Below are 22,813 nucleotides of genomic sequence, written 5' to 3'. Positions count from 1 at the left end.
CAACACCTCACTGTTCCAAAGTTTAAGAGAATGCCCAACACTAAGGCAGGCTCTTAGGAGCATTCAGACTCTACTAGCTCCACCGTGCCCTGTGAGTGCTTCTTCTCATCTGTCATGGACTGAGGACCAGCAAGCCTATAAACCAAGCACACTGGTAAAGTCCCCAAGACCAGGTGACGACCTAGATGTAAAGTGCATGAGCTTTGACCACTGCCACCACCTTCCAGGCTAACGACTGAGTGAGCAGTTCTAAGACCCCTGAGCTCATGGTTCCCTGTGGGGGTCTCCCTCATACCTTCCATCATGAACAGGGCTTTGGAAGAGAGGGGTTTCTCAATACTCCTTGCCACACCTGTAACAGTATGAAGGACATAGCAGGGCCCAGGGAATCAACTGAAGGGGAAAGAGGAATGACAAACCAATCTCAAAGTTAGTGCCCTTTGTTCTGTTCTTGGGAGGGAGAATTGGGGCCTGGGCAGGGATTCCAGTTGCAAGGCGAGATGCAGGCCAAGCTTTTCAATATCGGTAGTGATCAGGCTTGAAGGGGCCATCTGAGGGCAGGCCCAGGTACTGAGCCTGCTTCCCAGTTAGCTTGGTCAGTTTCACATTCAGCTTGCCCAGGTGGGCTTCAGCCACTGCCTCATCCAGCTGGGGGAAAACACAGAAGACCTAAGATTAGTGTCATGCTTTGGGGTCCCTTACCCACCTCTAGCCACTGAAAGAGTAAGAAATTATTCTGTTGGTTCATGAGGACATACACCTTACCCATACCCATGTCCCTCATTCCATTTTCAGACCCAGTCTGCATTGCAGATGTTCTTTTGGTTACCATAGAACCCTACAGGACAGAGTAGAACTGTCCTATAACAATCAATTCAAAGGCAATAGGTTTGAGTTTTGGTATCCCCGTTTTACAAATGAGGAAATTAATGCTCAGGCAGTTCAAGCTCACCAGCTGCTCCTTGGAAACCCTATACAGAGTTGCTATGGGTCGAACCAACTCAACGGCACTTAACAACAAAAGCGAAATGACTTGTCTAAGGTCACACAGCTGGTGAATGACAGAGCTGGGATTTAAACTCAGACCCACCTAGCTTCAAAGCCCCCTAACCTGTTCCAATCATTTCAACCTTGGCCTCTGGGACAGTTCTGAAGAGATGGGACAGATTACCAGCACAAGCTCGGGGGGTTCAGGGTGGGGGTGTTAGATTAAACAAATCTCTACCTCTCACAGGTGCTAAAAAAGGGACCTGAAAATATGGACAAGTGGTGGCACCTAACTCAAACCAAACTCAATGCTATCAAGTCTATTCCAACTCAGCAACCCTATATATTGTTTCAGAGGCTGTAAATCTTTACAGAAGCACAGTCTTGTCTTTCTCCATGAAGGAGCTGGTGGGTTTGACCTGCCAACCATGAGGTGAGCAGTCCAGTAGTGCCTATCCTAAAGCACCATCAGAGAGCCTTTATAGATTTTGGCCACAGGTATCCCAGTTCCAAATGGTTTCACTTCCACTGTTTCAGTAAAACAAAGCAATCCTATAGGACAGAACAGAACTTCCCCTGAGGGGTTCCAAGACTGTACTCTTCACAGAAACAGACAGCCCACACTTTCACTGATCAGGCTAATGGGTTCAAACCACCGTTTTGGTTAGCAGCCAAGTGCTTAATCACTGTGCCATCAGGGCTCCTATTGTGTCATTTGTTAAGCACCATCGAGTCAGTTCAGACTCACAGCAACTCTTATAGGGTTTCTGAGGAGCAGCTGGTATTTATGAACCTCCGACTTTGCAATTAGCAGTGCAGTATTTATCCTACAGTACCACACCAAACACCCCTAAGAGTTAAGGAAAGCAGGGTTTTTTGGGGTTTTTTTAAATGCATAAATCTTTATGATTATGTGCCGTGGAGTCAGTTACGACTCATAGTGACCCTGTATAGGGTTTCTGAGGCTGTAAATCTTTACAGGAGCAGAAAGCCTCATCTTTCTCCCGCTGAACAGCTGGTAGTTTCGAACTGCTGACCTTGCAGTTCACAGCCGGATTCGTAACCACTAATAGTTTCATAAAATATTTGTCTTTTTTGTGATTGTTGTTTTTCACTGAGTCCTCCAGGCTCATCCATGTTGTGAGATGTGTCCTAATTTCACCAGCGTATTAGAGGGTCAACTTTGCTGGTTATGTGATTTTGGTTAGCACATTCTTTTTGTTTCCAGAGTTTTATATATAGCATGCTTCTTGCCTGCATGGTTTCCCTTTGTAGATAACATTTTGTCAGTCTTGTTGGTTTCCCTTTGGAGGTAACATTTTGTTTTTCTCCAAGCTGCTCTCTCAGGAGTCATTCTTCATCTTTGGTTTTGCAAGTTTGATTATGATACGATTTGGTGATTTTGGGGAAGGCATTCTATGTAAGGGAGCGTAGTGGCTCCATACGATAAACACTAGACTATGAATCACAAGGTCTGTGGTTTGAGCCTGAAGTTGCTCCGCAGAAGAAAGATATGGCATTCTGTTCCTATAAAGATTTAAAATCTTAGAAACTCTATAAAGGGTCACTATGCATCAAAACCAACCGATTGCACTTAACAACAACAATCCTATATGGAGTTCATTGAGTGTCTCATCTTTCATATTAGGGAAGTTTGATACTTTCTACCTGCAAATTTTTCTCTTTTTCTGTTTTCCTATTCTGGAATTCTGATCACACAAATCATTCTCTTGATGGTATCCTATGTAACTCTAAGACTGTCTTCATTTTTTACTTTTGATCCAGATTGTTTGGTATCGAGGGATTTGCCCACTATTCCCACTGATTTAATTCTACTCCTTTGACCTTCCAATGTGTTATTTATTTCAGAAATTTTTACTGTTAATCTGGATTTCTAGTTGCTGTTTTGGTACAGTTTCTATTTATTTTGTCATTTTGTTTTAGTATTGTTTTCCTGAATTCTTCTATAGTTTTATCTATGTTAACTTTGATTTGGTCTGTGCAACTCTTTTCTTGATCTCTTGGAGAGCCCCGTATGAGGGGATTTCAAATAGTTCATGAAAAAATGGAATTAAAAGCTAATGGATTTTTTTCTATGAACTTTTTGAAGCTCTCTCATACAGTCTTGAATATCAGGCGGTTTTATTACCATTTCTTCCTCAAGGAGATAGTTCTTTATTTTGGCCACTTGCTAAAGGCATTGTTTCTTTGTTGTGCCCTGATTTTTTGTTACATTTTGATGTATCCAGTGATGTGGGATGGGCATGCGACCCTGGTTGCTAATCTGGCTGCACTAGAATGCTCGCCACTGTCTCCAGGTGAGCAGAGTAGTGGCAGGGAGTCTCTGGTCAGTGGTCTTGTGGGGTGGCTGAAGGCAGACAATGACCACTGTCTGTAATTACTTCAATGCACAGGAACAGGTAGTGGTACTTGCCAAGTAGATGGGGTGATGGGTATGGCTTGCTGGTGGGAGTGCAATCGCTGCATCCCACTAGATAGGGGAGGATGAGTGGCATGCAGGTTCATGCAAGGTTGCATTGCCACAGTTCCTCTCACAATGTGTGTGTGGAAGCAGGAGGGGAGGCGCGGGAACAGGCCAGCTCACAGACCCTTGCTTGCCAGGCAGGCATGAAGAGGGGAGGTGAGTGGCAGGTGGGGGAAGGGAGGAAGAAGCACCAGGCAGGTGTATGAAAACTTGCATTGCTGCTGCCTCTCACCAAAAAGGTGGCAGGAGGCAGCTTGGCTGAGTAAAGTGGATAGGAGTGGGTGAAGAGCTGGCACTATGTCAGGGCAGCCTGCTGTCACTCTGCTAGATTAATAGGTAGGGGTACAGTGGTGAGCAGAGATATGTGGGGCAACACACTGGTCTCTGGAGGTCAAGAATATACAGATGGAGAGAATGTACACGAAGGTTGGGGGCGGGGATCATGCAAAGGTACCTTTCCTGTTGGCTGCTGCCAATAATCAGGACCTTATTTCACCCCATGTATTACTATGTAGCTCTTCTATGTCCTGCTTGGAATTCCATGAAGTTGCCCTCTGTGCTCCTCACCCAGACAGTAATTGTCTGTCTCAAGATGGCTGACTAGCAAGGTCTCTCCACATCATCTCTTCTCGTTCACTGTTTTCAGTCAAGTGTTCTATCCACTTCTTTATCCCTTCATCAACGGTCAAGGTTGCAAGATTACTTCTGTATCTGTTTCACTTAATTTCTTGGGTAAAGACAGAAGTTTCTTCTTACATTCAACACATGAAGAAATGATCCCAGAGAGAGTGGTAATGTACTCAGACAAAACAGAAGCAAAGGCAGTTCTTCTGGCAGAATAAAGGCAAATAGGAGCTATGGTAGCATAGTGGGTTATGAGTTGGGCTGCTAACCGCAAGGCCAGCAATTCAAATCTACCAATTGCTCCATAGGCAAAAGATGGTGATTTCTGCTCCCATGGAGGTTTACAGCCTCGGAAACTCTATACAGGGTCGCTACAAGTTGGATCCAACATCCCAGCACATAAGCATCACCACCACCAATTCCCAGGGTACAAACTGAATGATTCCTTCATCTGCATGGCCTAGCTCAGAATGTCCTTCCTTCTCTCTGCACCCTGCCCCCAAAAGGATTCTGTCACAGTGGTTAACTACTTGGACAGAGAGAGCTGAATTCTATTCCTAGCCTGATACTTGACACTTAACTAGGAGTAAAGTCAATCTCTGAACCTTGGTTTTCCCATTTATAGGATGAATGTGACAATAATTCATCTATCATAGCTGTTACAAAGATCAGGGATACATAGAGTGACTGACATAAGCAGTCACACTGATAATTAAATATTGCCCACATGACCTGTGAGGCATGAAGCTGAGAGTGTTCTGTCCCCAACCCATGCTTTGGCAGTGATGGAGGAAGGAGACAGAATGAGACCAGGTGACAGGGCAAGATCTTTGCCTCTTTTGTTTCCAATCTTAGGTGCATTTCAAAGGCAAACCTTGCCTAACTTTTCATCACATTCATAATCACATTTCTACCAAATGGGATTAGGTGACAGCCAAGAGGGAATCTTTCTTACTCTGCAAGTCTCAGGAGCTGGTGGGCTGCACATAATGGAGTAGCCACTGAGGCTCCTACAGACAAAGCATTCAGCCCAGCAAGACAGGGTTCCAGAAAGGCTTGGTGGAAAGGAGATGGCTATCTTCCTATGTCTTCCTCAGTAAAATGTAACCAATCTATCAAAGGGCTTAAGGGGTGGTAATGGAGACATCCCACCACAGCCTCTCCAACTAGTTAAGGCTCAGACAAGGCAAATAACAAAATCCAGTTCACCTGTGACACTGACAAAAAGAAGACTTGAACACAGCAATTCTTATCCTTGCAGTGTGCAGTCTACATGGAGCATTAGGATGAGCACTAGATTTGATAGCAGAGTACCTGATAGTCATGCTTATCATGATCACACACCGCCGCAAGGCAAGTGCCATGTTTAGTGTGTTACTTGTATCATCTCATTCTAAGGCCACAAGATTGTAGCCTGTGGGCTGCTTTCAGTTCAGATGTGTCCAAGTTGACACACCATGTGATTTTAAAAAAACTGTAATGAACTGCCTAGATTTAAAAACTGATTATTTCATACATAGCTGGCTTCTCTTAAAAGGTCAGAAGTTCTGGTCTAATAGGCTAAGGTTCAAGGGTGATGACAACTGATTGGCAGTCTTCTGTTTTGTCAGTTCCCACCCAGTCTGCTTCACTCAATTATTTATCTGTCTGATCCCAGTGAGCATGTGGGTTTGTGACCCCTGATCTAAGGAAACCCTCACAATCCCAAGAGGAAGTCTACTGCCTTTATTCTACAGATGAGAAAATGGAGAAATGGCCTTGTTGTGTCTTACTCCAAAGCCCACTTTCGGTGTGCTCCAAGGAAATCATGACCCAATTTTGGTCTGTTTCTTCCTCTAATGAGGGAAATGATTTATGCCCTGTAGAGCCCTGCAAAGACCTCTACTTCAAGAGCACAGACAGGCAAGCACTTTCTATATTCTGATGGTCCCTGCACATAGGTAGCCAAGGAACAGATATGGTCATTGGCCTGGAATGGAGGAGGAAAACCTACCTTCTTGGGCAAGAAGTGGACTCCAACGGGATACTTGTCTGGGTGTGTCCACAGTTCAATCTGTGCCAGCACCTGGTTGGTGAAGGAGTTGCTCATCACGAAGCTGGGGTGGCCCATGGCACAGCCCAGGTTGACCAACCGCCCTTCGGCCAGCAGGATGATGCGGTGCCCATTCTTCAACCGGTATCGGTCCACCTGCAAGTGGGCAGGGCAGTGTTAGGACTAGTGGGCATTGCTTCCACTGTCCACCCTATCCTCTTATCCAGCAGGCCTCTCTACCCCCAGACAAACTCCAGCACAGGGCCTGATGCACAACAAATAGTAGTGGTCAATATTTATTATGCAGTTTTCAACTGCAGACCTCAGAGGTCTGTTGTGAGAATTGAATAAGCTGAAAATGTAAAGCATTAATCACAAAGCTTAGCACACACCAAGTACTCAGGAAATATTAACTTGTTAATGTTCTTGCAGTCCAGTGCTTATCCTACAACACCACACCAGGACTCCTATATTAATCACATTTAACCCTAATAACAACCCTACGGTCTAAGTATTAGATTAATATTAGTAGTTAAAAGGAGCCCTGGTGGACCAGTGGTGAAAAGATCTCACCTGCTAATTGAAAGGTCAGCAGTTTGAATTTAACAGCTACCCCAATAGAGAAATTATGGCAATCAACTGCCATAAAGAGTTACAGCCTTGGAAACCCTATTGGGTTCTTCCCCAAACCCATCTTCCCGGTTCAGTAAATGGCCCCACTCTTCACACAGTTGTCCAACCAGAAACCTAGTGTCTTCTAGATTGTTCCCTCAACCTGACCCCATATCCAGTCCATCCATCATCCACCTCTACTTTCTTACCACTCCAAGTAGGAGCTGCCATCATCCTTCACCAGGAATATTTTTAAAGCATTCTTTTAAAAGCCTCTTTGCTTCCCCTCTTCCTCTACTGCTTTTATTCTCCTCAAAGTAACATGAGACATTTTTCTCAAACAATCTCACCATGTGCTTCTTACCTGCTTAAAACCTCCTAGGACACCAGCTAACAAGAAGACTGGCTCTGAAACCAAACCCTCCTTCTCCCCATTCTACTGCCCAGATTGCACCAGACTCCTTATCTGCCCTCCATGATGACCTGCCCATGAGCTTGCCCCTCCTCAGTCCTCTATTTGCCCACCTGACCAGAAGGGCTGGAGCGTCTCACCTGGGGCTTTATATTCACTTTCTCCACAGCATTCTCATCGAGCCACTTGACATCAATCTCCACATCAAAGTGTCCAATGTTACACACAACGGCATCATCCTTCATCTTCTCAAAGTGCCTGTGAGGGAGCCCGAGCCATGGCAGACAGTCAGGAACAAGAGCAGCCCAGGCTTGTCTCCCTCCCTCACACTCCAGGACTCTTGCCTGGCACCAACCTGCCAAGGATGATATCTACACAGCCTGTGGTTGTGACAAAGATGTTGCCCTCCTGACAGGCCTCATCCATGGTAGTCACTTCATAGCCTGTACAGAAACAGGAGCTGTGGTTACCTGAGGTGACACTGGTCCTTCTCTGGACCCGAGGCTGACAGCCAACTCTCACCCTATCGTACCCTCCATGGCAGCCTGTAATGCGTTGATGGGGTCAATCTCAGTGATGATGACACGAGCCCCGAAACCTCTCAGGGCCTGGGCACAGCCCTTGCCCACGTCCCCATAGCCTGCCACAACTGCCACCTTTCCCGCAATCATCACATCTGTGGCTCGCTTGATGCCATCTATGAGGGACTCCCGGCAGCCATACAGGTTGTCAAACTTGCTCTGAAATGAGATGGTTAAAAGGGAGTAACAGTGCAGGCAAGGCCCTGGGGTCAGGCCCTTGAGCCTCAGGGTCTTACAGGGCCCAGGTACCTTGGCCCCACTCTTAGCACCTCAGCCTTGGGCTGACCATCTTCTGTGATTCCTTCTCTCCAGCTAATCCCCCCATCCCCACCCCTCCAACCTGATTTGTTCCACGTCCGTGTCACTAGACTTTCTCTGCCGGTCCAATAGCCTTCCTCAACAACCCGCTCTGAAGCTCACCAAGTAGTTCTCATCTTTAATACACTCATTACCCTCAGTCTACAACCTCTTTTCCGCCTAAGAGGTTCATGTCGTCAGACTGTAGCCTTTGGGGGCAGTTCGTCAAGGCCTTACTCCTGAACTGGGTCAGGAACCAAGAATGGAGCTGTCACTGCCCTAGGGGCTCACCTTGGTCACAGAATCATTGACGTTGATGGCAGGCACCTTCAGTATCCCCTTGGCCTTCATCTTGTATAGGTTGTGAACCCCAGTTGTGGTCTCCTCAGAAATGCCTCGGATGCCTGAACAGGAAGGGAAGGGAAGAGCCTCAGACTCAGCCCTCATCCTCACTCAAGCCAGGAAGGGGCTGGCGAGGGATGGGAGGAGTGAGAGGCCTCTGGGATGAGGCCCAAGAGCTTCACAGAGACTTACACCCAAACGCACCCAAATGCCTTATATGTTGGGCACTTAAGGTCACTGTTACTTCTGGGTTCCCATCTATGTGACTGATACCACAAACTACTCAGTCACCCAGGCCTGCATGAAAGAATCACTCCTGATGACACCTTCAATAGCAAAGCAATTGTCAAGCCTAATAAATCTATGTAGATTTATTAGGTCTCCCTCCCTCCTGCCACTGCCCTAGTCCCTGCCACCAACATCTCTTCAGGTCTCCTTGCAACAATCCACCCTCCATAGAGCAGCCAGCAGCCATATGACAAAGTTTGCCATTCTGACCATTTTCAAGTGTAGAATTCGACATGAACTGCATTCGTCATCACTACCCATTTCCAATGTTTTTCACCTCCTTAACCAGAAACTCAGTATACCTACAAACTGTCTTGTAAAAAATCTACTTAATCCTCAGCCTATAACTGATTGGAATATTAAAAGGGGTTCTAGAACTTGCCCAGTGAAATAGGCCTCCTGCGGAGCCTTTGCAGTATATAGGACCTTAGGTGGAATCCTGAGCCCCATCCAGAACCTTATGAGTTGGGACACTCCCACTAGAAAGGACAAACAGACCAGCCTGGAACAGCTAGAGCGACAGAAGATACATCTCCAAAGAAAGATCATCAGGAAAAATCCAAAACAAAAATGTCATCATGACTGGCTACTACAACAATAAGCAAGCTGTTCACCAGGAAGCCATCAAGGCTAGCAATCAAGTTCCTTGAGGACAAACTCCCCTCTTAAGATGGAAACTCAAAGGAAACACACGAACAGACATGTAAGCTTGCTGGTGACCACATTGGTCTACTGGTGAGTAAAAGGGGGAAAGGAAAGGCAGCAATGAAGAAATGGACTGAGTTCAACCACAGTCCACTGACCCCCATTGACCTGGAGATGTGAAAGAGAAGAGGAAGGACTGGTTGATAGGAAGCATGGTGAGACCTGGGGACACCTGAGCCTATGGACAAGGACATAGCCACAGAGGGCTTAGAGCTGAGAGTGAAGCTTCCAGCTGATATGAAGTGAGGGGAGATGCACAAGAACACCCAAACTTGCAGACAGTACACATTTGACCTAGTCTTGATGGCTTGATAATCAGAGCTCGACTAGAGGAAGATTACAAAAAACATAAATAAAAAAAAATTTTTTTTGATAAAAGAAACACGAGTAAATTGCTACAGTTTGATGAACCTGACCTATACTCACGTAGTAATAACTGTAAATACGTACAGAGAGGGAAGGAATCTTCACATCAAGTATCAATGGTATCCCCTCTGTACACAGGGTAGATGTTGTAGTTGTTAAGTGCCATCGAGTCGGTTCCGACTCATAGCGACCCTGTACAGGGTCTCCGAGGCTGTAAATCTTTACGGGAGCAGAAAGCCTCATCTTTCTCCCGCGGAGCGGCTGGTAGTTTCAAACTGCTGACCTCAAGGTTCGCAGCCCGATTCATAACCACTACGCTACCAGGATGGGCAATTTAGACACTGGCTACCTAAAATGAGGGGGGTGATAAAGGCACAAAGTGACTGACTTACAAGGTTTCAAGAAGGAGTTTAGTTTAAGAGTTTGGGGGTGGAGAAAGAGTCCCCACTGAATAGTTTTCATCTTGTCTAGATGGGTCTGGTGAAAAGAGATGGGGATAAGATTTGTAATAAGATTCAATAGTGAATAATTGCTATCATGATTAATTGCAACTGTCACAATTGTAAAGGTAGAAGTTTGGTAACAAAAACGGGAGTGGTTAATCTTAGAGGACCCTAGGGCCATCAAGGGAGAAGAGCACAAGCAGAATGTGGGACCTTATCCAGAGATGGAGGCAGAGATGGGACATGGAGAGAGAGTGGCTGTGGACTCCAGATTCATGGGAAGAGAGCGATTAAGAGCAGGTGGCCAGGAGGGAGACTTGCAGGATGTTCCTTTTGGAGATGTAAATTATTATATATGCCTGAGTGCTGATGGTGCATAGAGGGTGTTATAATCATTGTAATAAAACAAGGTGTATGATTTGTTGAATGTAAAACTGATGATCTACCCTGTAAACTTTCACTCAATCTACAATAAAAACCTTAGAAAAAGTTCAACTAAAAAAAAATCTAAGCAAATAACCTTAAAGTCAGGTAAGGAGTGCCTCCTTCCTGAACGATCTTCACTATGCTGAGCAACCATCACTACCACCAGCCATTTTTAACATGTATATTTTCAGAGAAATCGTTCCTAAACCCTTGTTTCAATGACTTTCCCTTGTTCTCAGGATCATGCCAATCTCTGGCCTTCACTAAAGCTCCAGACACATCCTATAATATGACCTGGCTCCCTCCACTCATAGCTGACATGCTGCTTCTCTTCTGTTGCCTAAGCAGTCAACCTTTCTTAGCCTAAGGCCTTTGCACTCACTGCTTCCCTTCTTGCCCTGCTTTTTACAAAGGTGGCTCCTTTCCAGCTCTTCTGAGTCCAGCCTTTATCCTACCCCCTGGTTTGTAATCTCAGCCAGGCTTCCCTCAGCTGCTCTAGCTCCACACCATGACAAGTCAGGAGGCTGGGCCCAACATGCTTGCAGGAGCCTGTCTTCCTCCAAGGAATCTGCAGCTTAAGGCAATGGGAGTCCTGCCACATCTGCTGCCTCCTGCATGTGGGCGAGCAAACCCCATTCAAGCAGCCAGCCCTCAGCCCACCCACCCACCCACCCTGCTCACCCGACAGGAGCTGTGGGTACTTGGTATGAATGAGGTTGGTGAGGTCATCACTGTAGTCCAGAATCATGTTGAGGGGTCCGTCCTTAAAGTACAGGGTTTGTTCAATGCACCACAGGTACTCCTCATCTGTTTCACCCTTCCAAGCGTACACTGAAGCGAGAGAGGCACATTAGGTCTGGCCCTCCCACCAGCTCCTGGTGGAGTTCAAACTGTCTCCTTCCAAATCCCTAGCCCATACACCTTCAGTCCCACTAAGGACTTAGCAGGGCTAAGAACACAGTTTGGAGCCAGAAAGACCCCAGTTCAAATCCTGTTCAAATCACCAGAAAGACCCCAGTTCAAATCACCAGTTGTGTGACCCTGGGCAAATCACTTCACTACTCTGAGCCTCAGCTTTCTTACTTGAGATGGTATCCTATATATAAGTATCTGAAAATAACTATTTCCTTTCCCACTCCCTTCTGCCTGGAGCAGAGACTGGAACATCAACCCTCAGTAGCCAGGGCTCCCATCACAATGCAAGCCGCAGAAGAGGGGCCATACTCCAGATCACTATGATCCAGGATCTAGGTTCACTCTGACTCAAAGGACTTAAAGGCCCAGCAGTCTGAGGTGGGTGGTCCCAGGCAAAGTCTTGCCAATAAATTACTAATAAGCAGTTATTACGCATAGAATACATTGTGGCAGCAATTACTCAAAATTGCTTCATGCCTGATCTCATCTTTCTTCACAGAAACCTCTGAGGCAGGCATTATCATCACCATCAGTCAGAGGCTCAGAGAGGGACCAAGATGTGCTCCAGTCACACCGCATGGCACTCCAGAGCAGGCACCAGAACACAGGGCTCAAGACTAGGTTCCTCCCATTATGATATGACTGGGACACAGGTGTGAGGTTTCCGTGAGCCTCCTGTGAGCAAAGGTTGCCAGCCAGTCAGGGTCAGCTGTCCAACTTCCCAAATGGGTCAGACGATAATCTTGAAAACACAGTCTTTCCCAGAAGAGGGTCATGAGCTGTGGCAAAGCTGAGGAGTGGCAGAGGTACCCGTGCAGCCCTGGTCAGTCTCTGGAGGAGTCGTTCCCTCCGACCTCGACCTGAGCCGAGTTAAAAGGAATCCTGAAGCTTTATGCAATGACCAACCGATCTAACCAAGCCCAGGTAGACAAGTGCCCATTTGTCCAGCAGCTTGTGAGATAGTCCTTCCACTCAGTCCTGGCTCTCCCCAAGGCTTCCAGACCACCAGGCCATCCAAGCAGTTGGCCTCTGGGGCTTTTTTCTGTCCATATGCCTCCCCAATTCTTCTGGAAGCAGACCCACATCCTTCCTTTATGAGACTCCCCTTCATCTCATATATTCCCAATCATAAGATTCCACCTTTTCTAGTCACATGACTTGGCTTGAGCCAACATTCCCCTTCCATAGGATTTTAGATAAAAGTGTCACAAAACAGCTCTTTCCTATGGTTTCTGTGACTATGACTTCTGTCCCCTCCCATAGCAAAGCCTACACTAGACGAGTCAGTAAAGCAAGCAAAGAGAAGCAGAATCCCTTCATGCACCCCTATAGCCCAGGTATCAGGTAGGACTCACCTGGAATGCCAGCCTTTGCAATGGCAGCTGCTGCATGGTCCTGAGTGGAGAAGATGTTGCAGCTGGACCACTGCACCTGGAAAAGCCAGCAAGACACATGAGGTTACTGATGGCTCAAAAGCACTGGGCCCCTGGACAGGAACAGGGGAATGCCCTGGAGCTGAGGGTGAGAAACTTATAGGCTATAATCTGTGATTATAGGCTAGTTACCCTGGGTGAGTAGATGGGAACCAGATTCTTAAAACATCACTCTGGAGCTGTGAGGACTATGAAATGTAGAGGGGTAAGGGCTGCAGCAAGGAGGCAAGTGAAGAAGCTATTACAGGAGTCCAGGTGAGAAATGTGGCAGAAGCAGGGGAGGGGATGAGAAACTGTCAAATTCTGGGTATATTCTGAAGGTTGCACTGACATGATTTGCTGAGGAATTAGTTGTGAGTGACAGAGAAAGAAAGGACTAAAAAATGACTCCCAGGTCCTTGAAATAGAACCTACAAGGCTGAAGTTTCCATTTACTGATATGTGTGGGGATGATTTGGGTGGGGAGTGGGGGGTCAGAAATCCCCTTGAGTTTGTTTGGACTTGCTCAGTTTAAGATGTTTTAGACCTGCAAATGGAAATGACTCAATAGTTGGTTAAAGGTGTCGAGAGTTCTGGGGGAAAATCCAGTCTAGTACATATATTTGGGAGTCATCACCATATAGACAATATTAAGACAGAAAACTATACCACCAAGTAAGTGAATGTTGAAAAGAAATAAGTGATCTAATGATTGAGTACTGCTATTTTGGGCTGCCTGAATATCCTGCCTTCCCTTTGGGGAACCACTTTGCTTCTCAACTCCCTGACAGCTTAGAAGAGCGTTCAATCATTGGTCACATGGCCCAGGCTGAATCAATCAAAGCACCTCATTCTCTGGTAACATGATTACTTCAAGACAGGCACATGATTCAATAAGAAACAATGAGAATTAGTCCTCAGATGGCAAACTGGGATGTTGGATTTGAGTTTTCCCCACCGGGAATCCATCAGAGACCATTTTCCCTATTATCTGCATAGGAATTATCACCACAAAGGGTGTCAGCACTGGGAGAGAAAAGTCTGGAGGTCAGCACCATACTTGGACTTCTCCCCATCTCTACAGTCTTCTTTTACACTGGCTGATCCCAGAGACGGCAAGGAACCCGTCTAAAGTCACACAGCTGTGGACCTCACCTCAGCACCAAGAGCGACGAGGGTCTCAATAAGGACAGCTGTCTCCACAGTCATGTGCAGGCATCCAGCAATGCGGGCACCCTTCAGAGGCTTGGAGGCTGAGTACATCTCCCGCATGCGCATCAGGCCTGGCATCTCATTCTCTGCGATGTCCAGGGCCTTGCGTCCCCAAGAGGCCAAACTGATGTCAGCTACAGGAGTAAGACGGATGGGAGTTCCATGAGTCACCTCATCCCACTAACCATAAAGCACTACCAGTGTGTGAGGACCCTGAGCCTCTTGCTGACTCAAAACATTCTCAACCCTTCATTCTCTTATTCAGTAAGTACACCATAAAGTCTGAACCCTATGGCTTCAACAGTCAAAAAACAAAGGCATAGTCCATACCTAACTGTAGCTTACAACTTTATGGAAAGGTTTTGTTGCTGATTTTAAATGCCGTCGAGTTAGTTCTGGCTCATAGATTGGAGGGGTGGGGGTGCAGTAGAATCCTAAACTATGGAAGGAAGGAGATGAGACTATTTAGCAGGGAGCCCAGTGCAGGACAGGATAGTGGTAGATTTAATGGTTCCATGGTCATGTATAGGGTTTCCTAGGAGGTTCAAACTGACCAGTGCTTTATCCCAGTGCCCCACTAGGACTCCCTACAGCATCACTTAATTAATCACACTTGTACATGAATGTTACAACACAGACAAGCGCCCCTTTGAAAAGCAACTATCAGACTGTATCTCCCACTACCCTTTTGTTGATAACCTACCAATGTCCTGGTGTGGTATTGTAGGATAAATGACCACAAGGTCATTTGAACTGCAAGGTTGGTGGTTCAAACTCACCAGTCACTCCTCAGAAACCCCATACAGGGTTGCTATTGGACAGAACTGATTTGACAGCACTTAACACCAACAACTTCCAAGTCATTCTTCCTTATTCATTAGATTTTTAGTTCCTGATTCTCTGTCTTCTTCTCCAAGTCAACACCCGCAGATGCTATTACCTAAAACCTCAAATTCTAAGTTCCCTGACCTCCCTGAAGATGTGAAAATGCTTCTTCCCCACTCCTGATGTTTCTTTTCACATGGAGGGCGCTCATCAGTCTAACACTCTTGGCGTCTCTCTGGTCCAGGGGAAGTGGAGTGACTAGTTGGTATTTGGGAGGAATACACTAGGCATGCTCAGTTCAGCTCTTCCCTTCTTTTGCACCAGCAGGCCTAACTTCAAGAGGCAGGTGTTCTCTGCTTTCCCACATACAGAGACCTGTCCAGACCAGGTGTGTTGGTAACTGGTAACAGCTGAATTGTGGAATTCCATTTTCAGGTCCATTGGGTTTTCACATGTCATCTGGTTTATACATTAACAGTAATATAGATTATGTTTTAGCCCCTAGCTACCATTCCAGATGTCTCAAATTTGTTCAGTTCTCAAACAGGACTATCTCTAATAATTTAACACTTCAATGGTCCATTCCAAAGGTCATATCATAGGTCAGTGTTTGTTTAATGATAACTTCCTTAATGGTAAAATCCACTGGCATGTTTGTAAATCTCCCCTAGAAAATGAAATTCAATAGGTTTGAGATGAGGCCTGGAACTCCTGATGATTTTTATCATTAGAAAGCTTAGATCCTGTCAATCACCCAAGGAGTAAGGGAGGGAGGGAGGGTATTTTCTGTAGAGAAATCTCAGTTAAGGAGACAAACTGACTAAGCCAGTTTGCTTCCAACTATGCATCTAACAATGTCAGAGATGAACTACTCCTCCCCCATGGAAGAGTCCACTTCCACTGCCCTAATCTTTGTTAGGCCATCACTGATGATGGCTCTCTCTCTTGAGAATCTATTTCTATCACCTGACTCTGGTCATGTCCCATCTAGAGTCCCAACTCCAAGAAGGCACATCAGAACCCTGAAGCCATTAAATCTACCAATATCCTGTCCTGCTAAATAGTCTCATCTCCATCCTTCCAGTTTAGAATTCTACTGCATCCCTCACCTCTCCTTTTGCCCTCTTCCCCTCTGAGAACTTGCTTAGCGTAACTTCCACCCTAGTTAAACCCAACTCTCCACTGCACTAAGTCATTGAACCCAATAGAAGGGAAATCACAACCACACCAACAGATCTCACTTTAAGCTGTGAAGTAGGTTCTGACTCATAGCAATCCTGTATACAGTTTCCGATGAGCATCTGGTAGGTTTGAACTGTCAACACTGGGGTTAGCAGGCCAGTGCTGATCCTACAGTGCCACATCAGGACATCACTAGCCTTAATGCTACAGATTGGGCATTCTTTTCTATTACAATAGAGGAGCTGGCCTGACCCTCTCACTCATTGAAAACTTCACTAATCCATTGAAACTACTCTAATCAAGTTCTCCAAAGACCAGAAATCCAACAGTCAATAATCTTAATTTCCTCCTCTTTGAAACCTTTCCTTTATTTGTCTATGACTGTCCTCATGTGATTTTCCACCTACCTCCCTGCCTCCTCCTCTGGTTGGTGGTGGGTCTGTGCTGGCTGTGGAGCTGGTTCCAACTAATAGCAACCCTGTATAGGATTTCTGAGGCTGTAAATCTCCATAAGAGCAGAAAAACCTCATCTTTCTCCCACAGAGTGCCTGGCAAACTCCAACTACTGACTTTTTTTTTTTGGTTAGCAGTCCAACAGGTAACCCACTATGCTAACAGGGCTCCTTGCCTCCTCCTCTAACAGACTCTAATATTTGAGAGCCCTCAGGGTTTCATCACCTCCCCTTTCTCCTACCAGATGAGCTCATCCAGTTTCATGCCATTAAAAATTCTATACGGGAATGCCTCCCCGCATTTTTCTCTAGCCCAAACTTCTCCCCTGACCCTAAATCTCATAAACCTGTCTACTCAGCATCTCCACTTGGATGTCCAGTTGGCATTTATTATGGCCTTGGCAATTCTGAGTGATAATTTCCTGTCCCACCCCCAAACCAATTACTCCCCCAAATCTTACCCATTTCTCGCCAGCCTAAACCTCTCCCCTGAACTTGAAACACATAAATCTAACTATCTACTCAGCATTTCCACTTGGATGTCCTGCTGGCATCTGTTATGGTTGTTTCAACTTTGAGTGGTGATTCCCTAGCCCACCCCAAACAGTTACTCCCCTAATTTCAGCAAAAGAACCCACGATTCAAACAGTTGCTCTAGTCAAAAAAAAAAGTCTAGGATTTCTTGATTCCTCTTTTCCCATCACCCCACCCCCTGTCCCAGATATGACAAGAAGTCTTCAAAAAGTTCATAAAAAATGGAGTTAAAGTATATGGAATTTTCCCAGGAGCTTTTTGAAGCTCCCTCATATATACACAATCTGTGTCTCACCACTCCTGTCCAAACACCACTTTTCAGGAGGACAATCAAAGCCGTCTCCTTCTTGCTTCCACATACCACTCTCTTCACATCTCCTAATGTGGTTTTTTGAAAAAAAAGTTTTCAGCTTCCCTTTCCTGTGAATAAAATCGTTAACTCAAGTGGTATCAGGAACCATTCTTTTCCCTGTCATTCACTGCTCAGCCACAAAGACCTAAGCGTCTTCAACAAAAACGCGTCAGGGATTTTAACCCTAGCAGCTTCCGTAGCCTGAAAGGTTCCTCTCCTCAAACACCTGATGCTTGGCACATAGTAGGCGCTCAACAAAAACCTGGCAACAGGAAAGTACATGGTATGTTCCTGATGAAAGAACAGAAAGCAAACCAGAGTGACTGAGTTAACTGTTGTCAACTCGGTTCCAACTCATAGCGATCCTGCATAGGGTTTCCAGCAGTTTCGAGAAGCAGCTGGTGGGTTTGACCCACCACCCTTGTGGTTAGCAATCCAATGCTTATTCTACAGCACCACACCAGGACTTCTAAGTAGTTAAGTGCCTTTGAATAGGTTCCAATTAACAGCGACCCTTTATAAGGTTTCCAAGGAGCAGTTGAATTTGAACCGCCAACCTTACAGTTCAAACTGACTTTTTCAGTCTAGTGCATGTTCCCACAGCACGACACCAGGACTCCAAAATGTTGTAGAGGGAGAAAAAAATGAGTCAAGATTTTATGCCCAGTGAGGTGGTAAGTCAACTGTGTTTTCAGGCAGGTATCATGACGAGATTTGTCTTTTGTCTGCATCAGGATCCCTAGAGCTAGAAACCCAGAGAAACCTGTGAGGAGAGAAACTGAAACTGGATGGTGGCTGTGAGATGTAGAGAAATGGGGAGATCTCTTTCCTTACATTGTCTGTGTGTGTGTCTGTCCCATCCTGGTCCTTGGGTCACCTTTGTATTTTCAGTGCCCGGCAGGACCCGGCAGAAGAGGGGTCAGTCAGCAAATGACAGAAGGTACATGAAAGGGGCTGGCATGGGACACGGGTGGCCAAAAATGAAACCAATCTGAAGCTAGTCCAACTTCCAGCATTATTCAGCAAGGAAAAGGCCTACAAAACGTTTGCCCCAGGTCTGACAGCCAGTCAATGACTGGTGTCCAGGTGGGGCTAAAGCCAGAGGCCTTCTCAAGGTTCCATCCAATTAGGCTAAGTCTCACCTCCACCCTGTAGCTAAAAATAACTATTTATTGTCCTCCTGGCCACAGGGCTCAGAGCTTTCTGTGGGACCCACAACTCCAGAGACACTGGAAAGACTGGCATTCAAAGTTCTGGAGCTTTTGGTCCCCGGGGAAGCTGAGGACTTACAAAGGTCATAGGAACACCTGTCGCAGGCAAGCCAGCAGAATTGCAAGAGCTGTAAAGGGGTGCTAATCAGCCCTACCTGCTGTGCTCTGAGGATTTAAGAAGATACCATATGGGCAAGGACTGGCACACAGTGTTACCCTCCTTCCTCTACCTCGACTCAGACTGTAGCTTCCCTAACTCCACAGGGACCGCCCACCAACACCTAATGTTCCCAACACCCGCGCACTGATTTCTCATCCCAGCTTTGCCACTCACTGTGGCTTAACCTTTCTAGGTCTGAGTTTCAACATTCGCACATGTGGACAACAGTTTACTCTGGCAGCTGCTTGATGAGCTGTGATTTTGACAAAATCTCTGTATCATCTTAGGCAAGTCACGTGCTCTCAGGGCCTCCATTTCTTCACTGGTATAATGAGGCAATATAGTCCACTGTTAAGTAGGTGTAGGGTAAGCGCTCCATGGCAATGTCGGTTTGAACCTCGAGGTTGGTGGTTCAGAGCCACCCATCGCTCCTATGCAGGAACTCAGGACAGGCACTTAACAACAAGGATTAGATGTGTAAATACATGCAAATAACCCGATACAAAGTGTTCCATAAATATTGGTGCCTTCCTTCAAATATCTTGAAGTTACTTTAAAAACTGCAAGTCCGCCTGAACCAGCTTTTTGTTTGTTTTTAAATGTATTAGGTTTGTTCCATGTGTAAATACACTTCTATACAGTGGTGAAAAGGGTGGGCTCTGAGGCCTAAATAGCCTGAATTCACATCCTGTTCTACTACCTCCCAGTTGCAAGAGTGTAATCAAGTTTTATCTTTGTTCCTCTGGGACTCAGTACATTGAAATGCAAAATGAGAAAAATAGCCGCTATCCTAAAGATCCGTAAGAATAAATTAAATTAATTTAGAATAAAGCTAGAAGGGAAGTGCCAATCTTAGTGAAACGGTCAACACTCCCACTTTATCAGTCCTCAAGCCGTGTGAAAGCAGTGTTTTTCTAATCACTCCGTTTTCCTGTTTGTTTTTTGTCTCGAAATTCTCAGCACAACTGTCCTTGTAAGCCAGGTGGGTAACTAGCTCAAAATCCCCGGTGGGGGACCAGTGCCGGCCTCGGGCTCACTCACAGTCCAGGCCGCTCATGTGCCCTTCTAAGGCTTCCATGCCTTAGACTTTCCTGTCGGAGGCCGGGAGAAAGATGAGCACCTGTCCCAGCACGCCAGGGTTCGGTTCGAACCCAATAGGTAGCACTTAGGTCTCCTAGGGTAAGTCTCGGCAGGCCCCAACTATCCCAGGCCATGGCCAAGTGATCGCTCCCCGCCAACCAGGGTAGGCTCTGTGAGGAACACGCAGCTGGTCCGTAGCACCTCAGCCCGCGCGGCTGCACCGGGCTTCACGGGGGACGCCGGGAATTGTAGTCCGCGGCCACCCCTAGCGACCCGCTCACGGCGGCGCGAGGACTCCAAACCCCAAGCGGCCTCACGTGCAGGATCGCGCCAAACCTCCGATTCAACGGGGTCCTGGGCACCCCGGGCCAGCCCCACGAGCACCGCCCGATACAGGCCCACCGGCGGACGTGGAGCAGACGCAGCTGGCCTAGTGTCCTGGAACTCACCGACTTTGTATGGCAGTTTGTCCGACATGCTGGCGACGTTTCGGTACAAAGAGACAGGGCGAAGGGGGCCAGGCCTGGAGCTGGGGAGAAGTATTAGGCGGGCGGCGCCAGGCAAGGACCTGCGCGTGGTGGCGGCGCCTTTAAATATCTTCTTATTTGCATATTCATGAGACCCGTTGCGAACTCAACCGCCCAGGGTGGAGCCGAAAGTACGGGGGCGGGACGGGAACGGACTTCGTTCTTTGCCTAGAGAGTTGCTAAGAGCTCAGATTTTATCTAGTGTTGTCTATCCACTCGCTGTGTGAAATCCTGGAAGGGCTTGCGGAGGGAGGCCTGGAAAGCAAGCCCGAGGTCATTCTTTCTTATTCGTTCTTCCAGTGTATCAGACAGCAAAACCCAGTAGAACTGGAATTCCTGCTAGTTCACTTCCCCTAGGCTCTATTTCCTTGTCTGTAAGATGAAGATGTATACTATAAAGAATGTTGCAATATGTCAGGTACCCAAACCTTCGTCCCTCCCACTAAGTCTAAGTACCTCTCTTTCCTGAGTTTATGTAAATGCATATCTTTATACTTTTACTACGTAACCAACTCTCCTGTAAGTTCATTTCTTTCTAGTTAAGTATCATTGAGTCGGTTTCCACTCAAAGCAACCCCGTGCACAGCAAAAGGTAACAATGCCTGTCCTGCGTCATCCTCACAATTGTTATTTTTGAGCCCATTGCTGTTGCCACTGTGTCAATCCATCTCGTTGGTGTCTTCCTCTTTTTCGCTGAGCCTCCACTTTACCAAGCATAATGTCCTGTTAACATGTTGGAAGTATGAGAGACAAGTCTCACAATTCTGCTTCCAGAAGCATTCTGATTGTATTTCCACCAACACAGATTTGTGTATTCTCCAACACCGTAACTCAAATACATGGATTCTTTTAAAGGTTTTCTTATTCACTGTCCAGCTTTTGCATGCAAATGAGGTTATTGAAAATACCATGGCTTAGGTCAGGTGCACCTTAGTCCTCAAACTGACAGCTTTGCTCTTCAACACTTTAAAAAGGTCTTGTGCAGCACATTTGCCTAATGTAGTGCCTCATTTGATTTCTTGACAGCTACGTCCTTAAGTGTTAATTGTGAATCCAGGAAAAATTAAGTCTCTGACAACTTCAACCTCTTTTCCATTTTTCATGTTATTTATTGGACCAGTAATGGGGATTTTTGTTTTCTTTACATTGAGGTGCAATTTATACTGAAATCTTCATCCTTAAGTATTTTAATTAAGTCCTCTTCTCCGCTTTGAGCAAGCAAGGTTATATCATCTGCATATTGCAGGTTGTGAATGAGTCTTCCTTTTATGCTATTGCCATGTTCTTCTTTTACTACATATGTATAAATAAACAACTCAGAATGCTCTTTTAGTGTTTTAAATAGTGGTTGTAATTGACCAAGTGAAGATCATTTAACATCTCTCAGGGATTTTCCCCACTTTTCCTCCAGCTGCTGTCCCATCTTCCTTCTCTCCTTCTCACACTTTCTCAGAGTTGTCTCCCTTCTGGTTGGGAACTTTCTAACCTCCCACTCAGTCCTCAACTGTGTGGCCTCCACCCCCAGGTCTTCTTTGAAACTGTTCCAGCCAAGGTCATCAGGAAACCTGGCTAAATCCAAAGGCCTCAGCCAGCATTCTAACCTACCTTCCTGATACACACAATAATTTGATCACACTGTTTGTTTTCACTTTCCTAACTCTCCTCCCACTGTTTGCAGAGTTCAGTCTCTGGATTTAGCTTTCCCCTCCTCCTGCAAGTTGATGTTCCTCTTTTCTTTTATTCTGCTCCCTCTTCCTGGGCCATCTCACCCACATTTATGGCTATGGTGACCACTTTGTATCTATGGAATAAAAGCTGCCTTAGGCCAGAAACCACCTTCTGGGTTTCTGTTTCCCTTCTTAGTAACCATATAGTCCCTTCTTCCCACTTCAGAGTTACCACTGTAGTGAATTCCTTACCTTATTTCTTTGGTTTTTCTTAATTCCTTACCTTATTCCTTTGGTATAAAGTATAATTCCTTATACCTTTGGTATAAGGTATAATTCCTTATACCTTATTCCTTATTCTTCATTCCTTACCTTATTCCTTTGGTTTTTCTTAGTACGTTTTACTGCCTGTATGGTGGAGTCCCTGGGTGGTGCAAACAGTTAAACCACTGAAAGTCTGGCTAATGGAAGTCACCCAGAAGCACCTTTTCTTCTGAAACATCACAGCCATTAAAAATCCTATGGAGTCCCACACCGTCCACACACAAAGTAGACAGGGATGGGCAACTTGGACATTTGCTACCCAAAATGGGGGGTGGGGGGCTACAAAGGCAAAAGTGACTGGCTTACAAGCTTTCAAGAGGGAACCTAGATCCAGAGGGCCTGGAGGAAGGTAGAATCTCC

The 22,813-nt window shown here is 46.1% G+C and overlaps 1 protein-coding gene across 1 annotated transcript; it reads right to left on the bottom strand.

The window, feature by feature from the left end:
* Positions 1-516: 516 nt before the first annotated feature.
* LOC102816117 (adenosylhomocysteinase-like) lies at positions 517-20,412 on the bottom strand. The gene is made up of 10 exons (XM_006865618.1): positions 20,385-20,412; positions 14,083-14,273; positions 12,871-12,946; positions 11,282-11,431; positions 8,322-8,434; positions 7,685-7,892; positions 7,508-7,595; positions 7,293-7,410; positions 6,090-6,284; positions 517-648 (listed from the first exon to the last, which is right to left on the bottom strand). Exons 1-10 carry the CDS (start codon positions 20,410-20,412, stop codon positions 517-519), a joined length of 1,299 nt encoding a protein of 432 aa, XP_006865680.1.
* Positions 20,413-22,813: the final 2,401 nt, after the last annotated feature.

Source organism: Chrysochloris asiatica, unplaced genomic scaffold, assembly GCF_000296735.1.
Source record: "Chrysochloris asiatica unplaced genomic scaffold, ChrAsi1.0 scaffold00080, whole genome shotgun sequence".
NCBI classification, from domain to species: domain Eukaryota; kingdom Metazoa; phylum Chordata; class Mammalia; order Afrosoricida; family Chrysochloridae; genus Chrysochloris; species Chrysochloris asiatica.
This window is presented reverse-complemented; position numbering and strand designations above follow the sequence as displayed.

Excerpts from the sequence above, each read along its gene's own strand:
- LOC102816117 (XM_006865618.1), bottom strand. The coding sequence starts at position 20,412 with ATGTCGGACAAACTGCCATACAAAGTCG. Across the intron at positions 12,947-14,082 it reads TCGTCGCTCTTGGTGCTGAG|GTGCAGTGGTCCAGCTGCAA; the intron begins GTGAGGTCCACA and ends TGGCTTTTCCAG. Across the intron at positions 6,285-7,292 it reads AAGTGAATATAAAGCCCCAG|GTGGACCGATACCGGTTGAA; the intron begins GTGAGACGCTCC and ends GCCCACTTGCAG.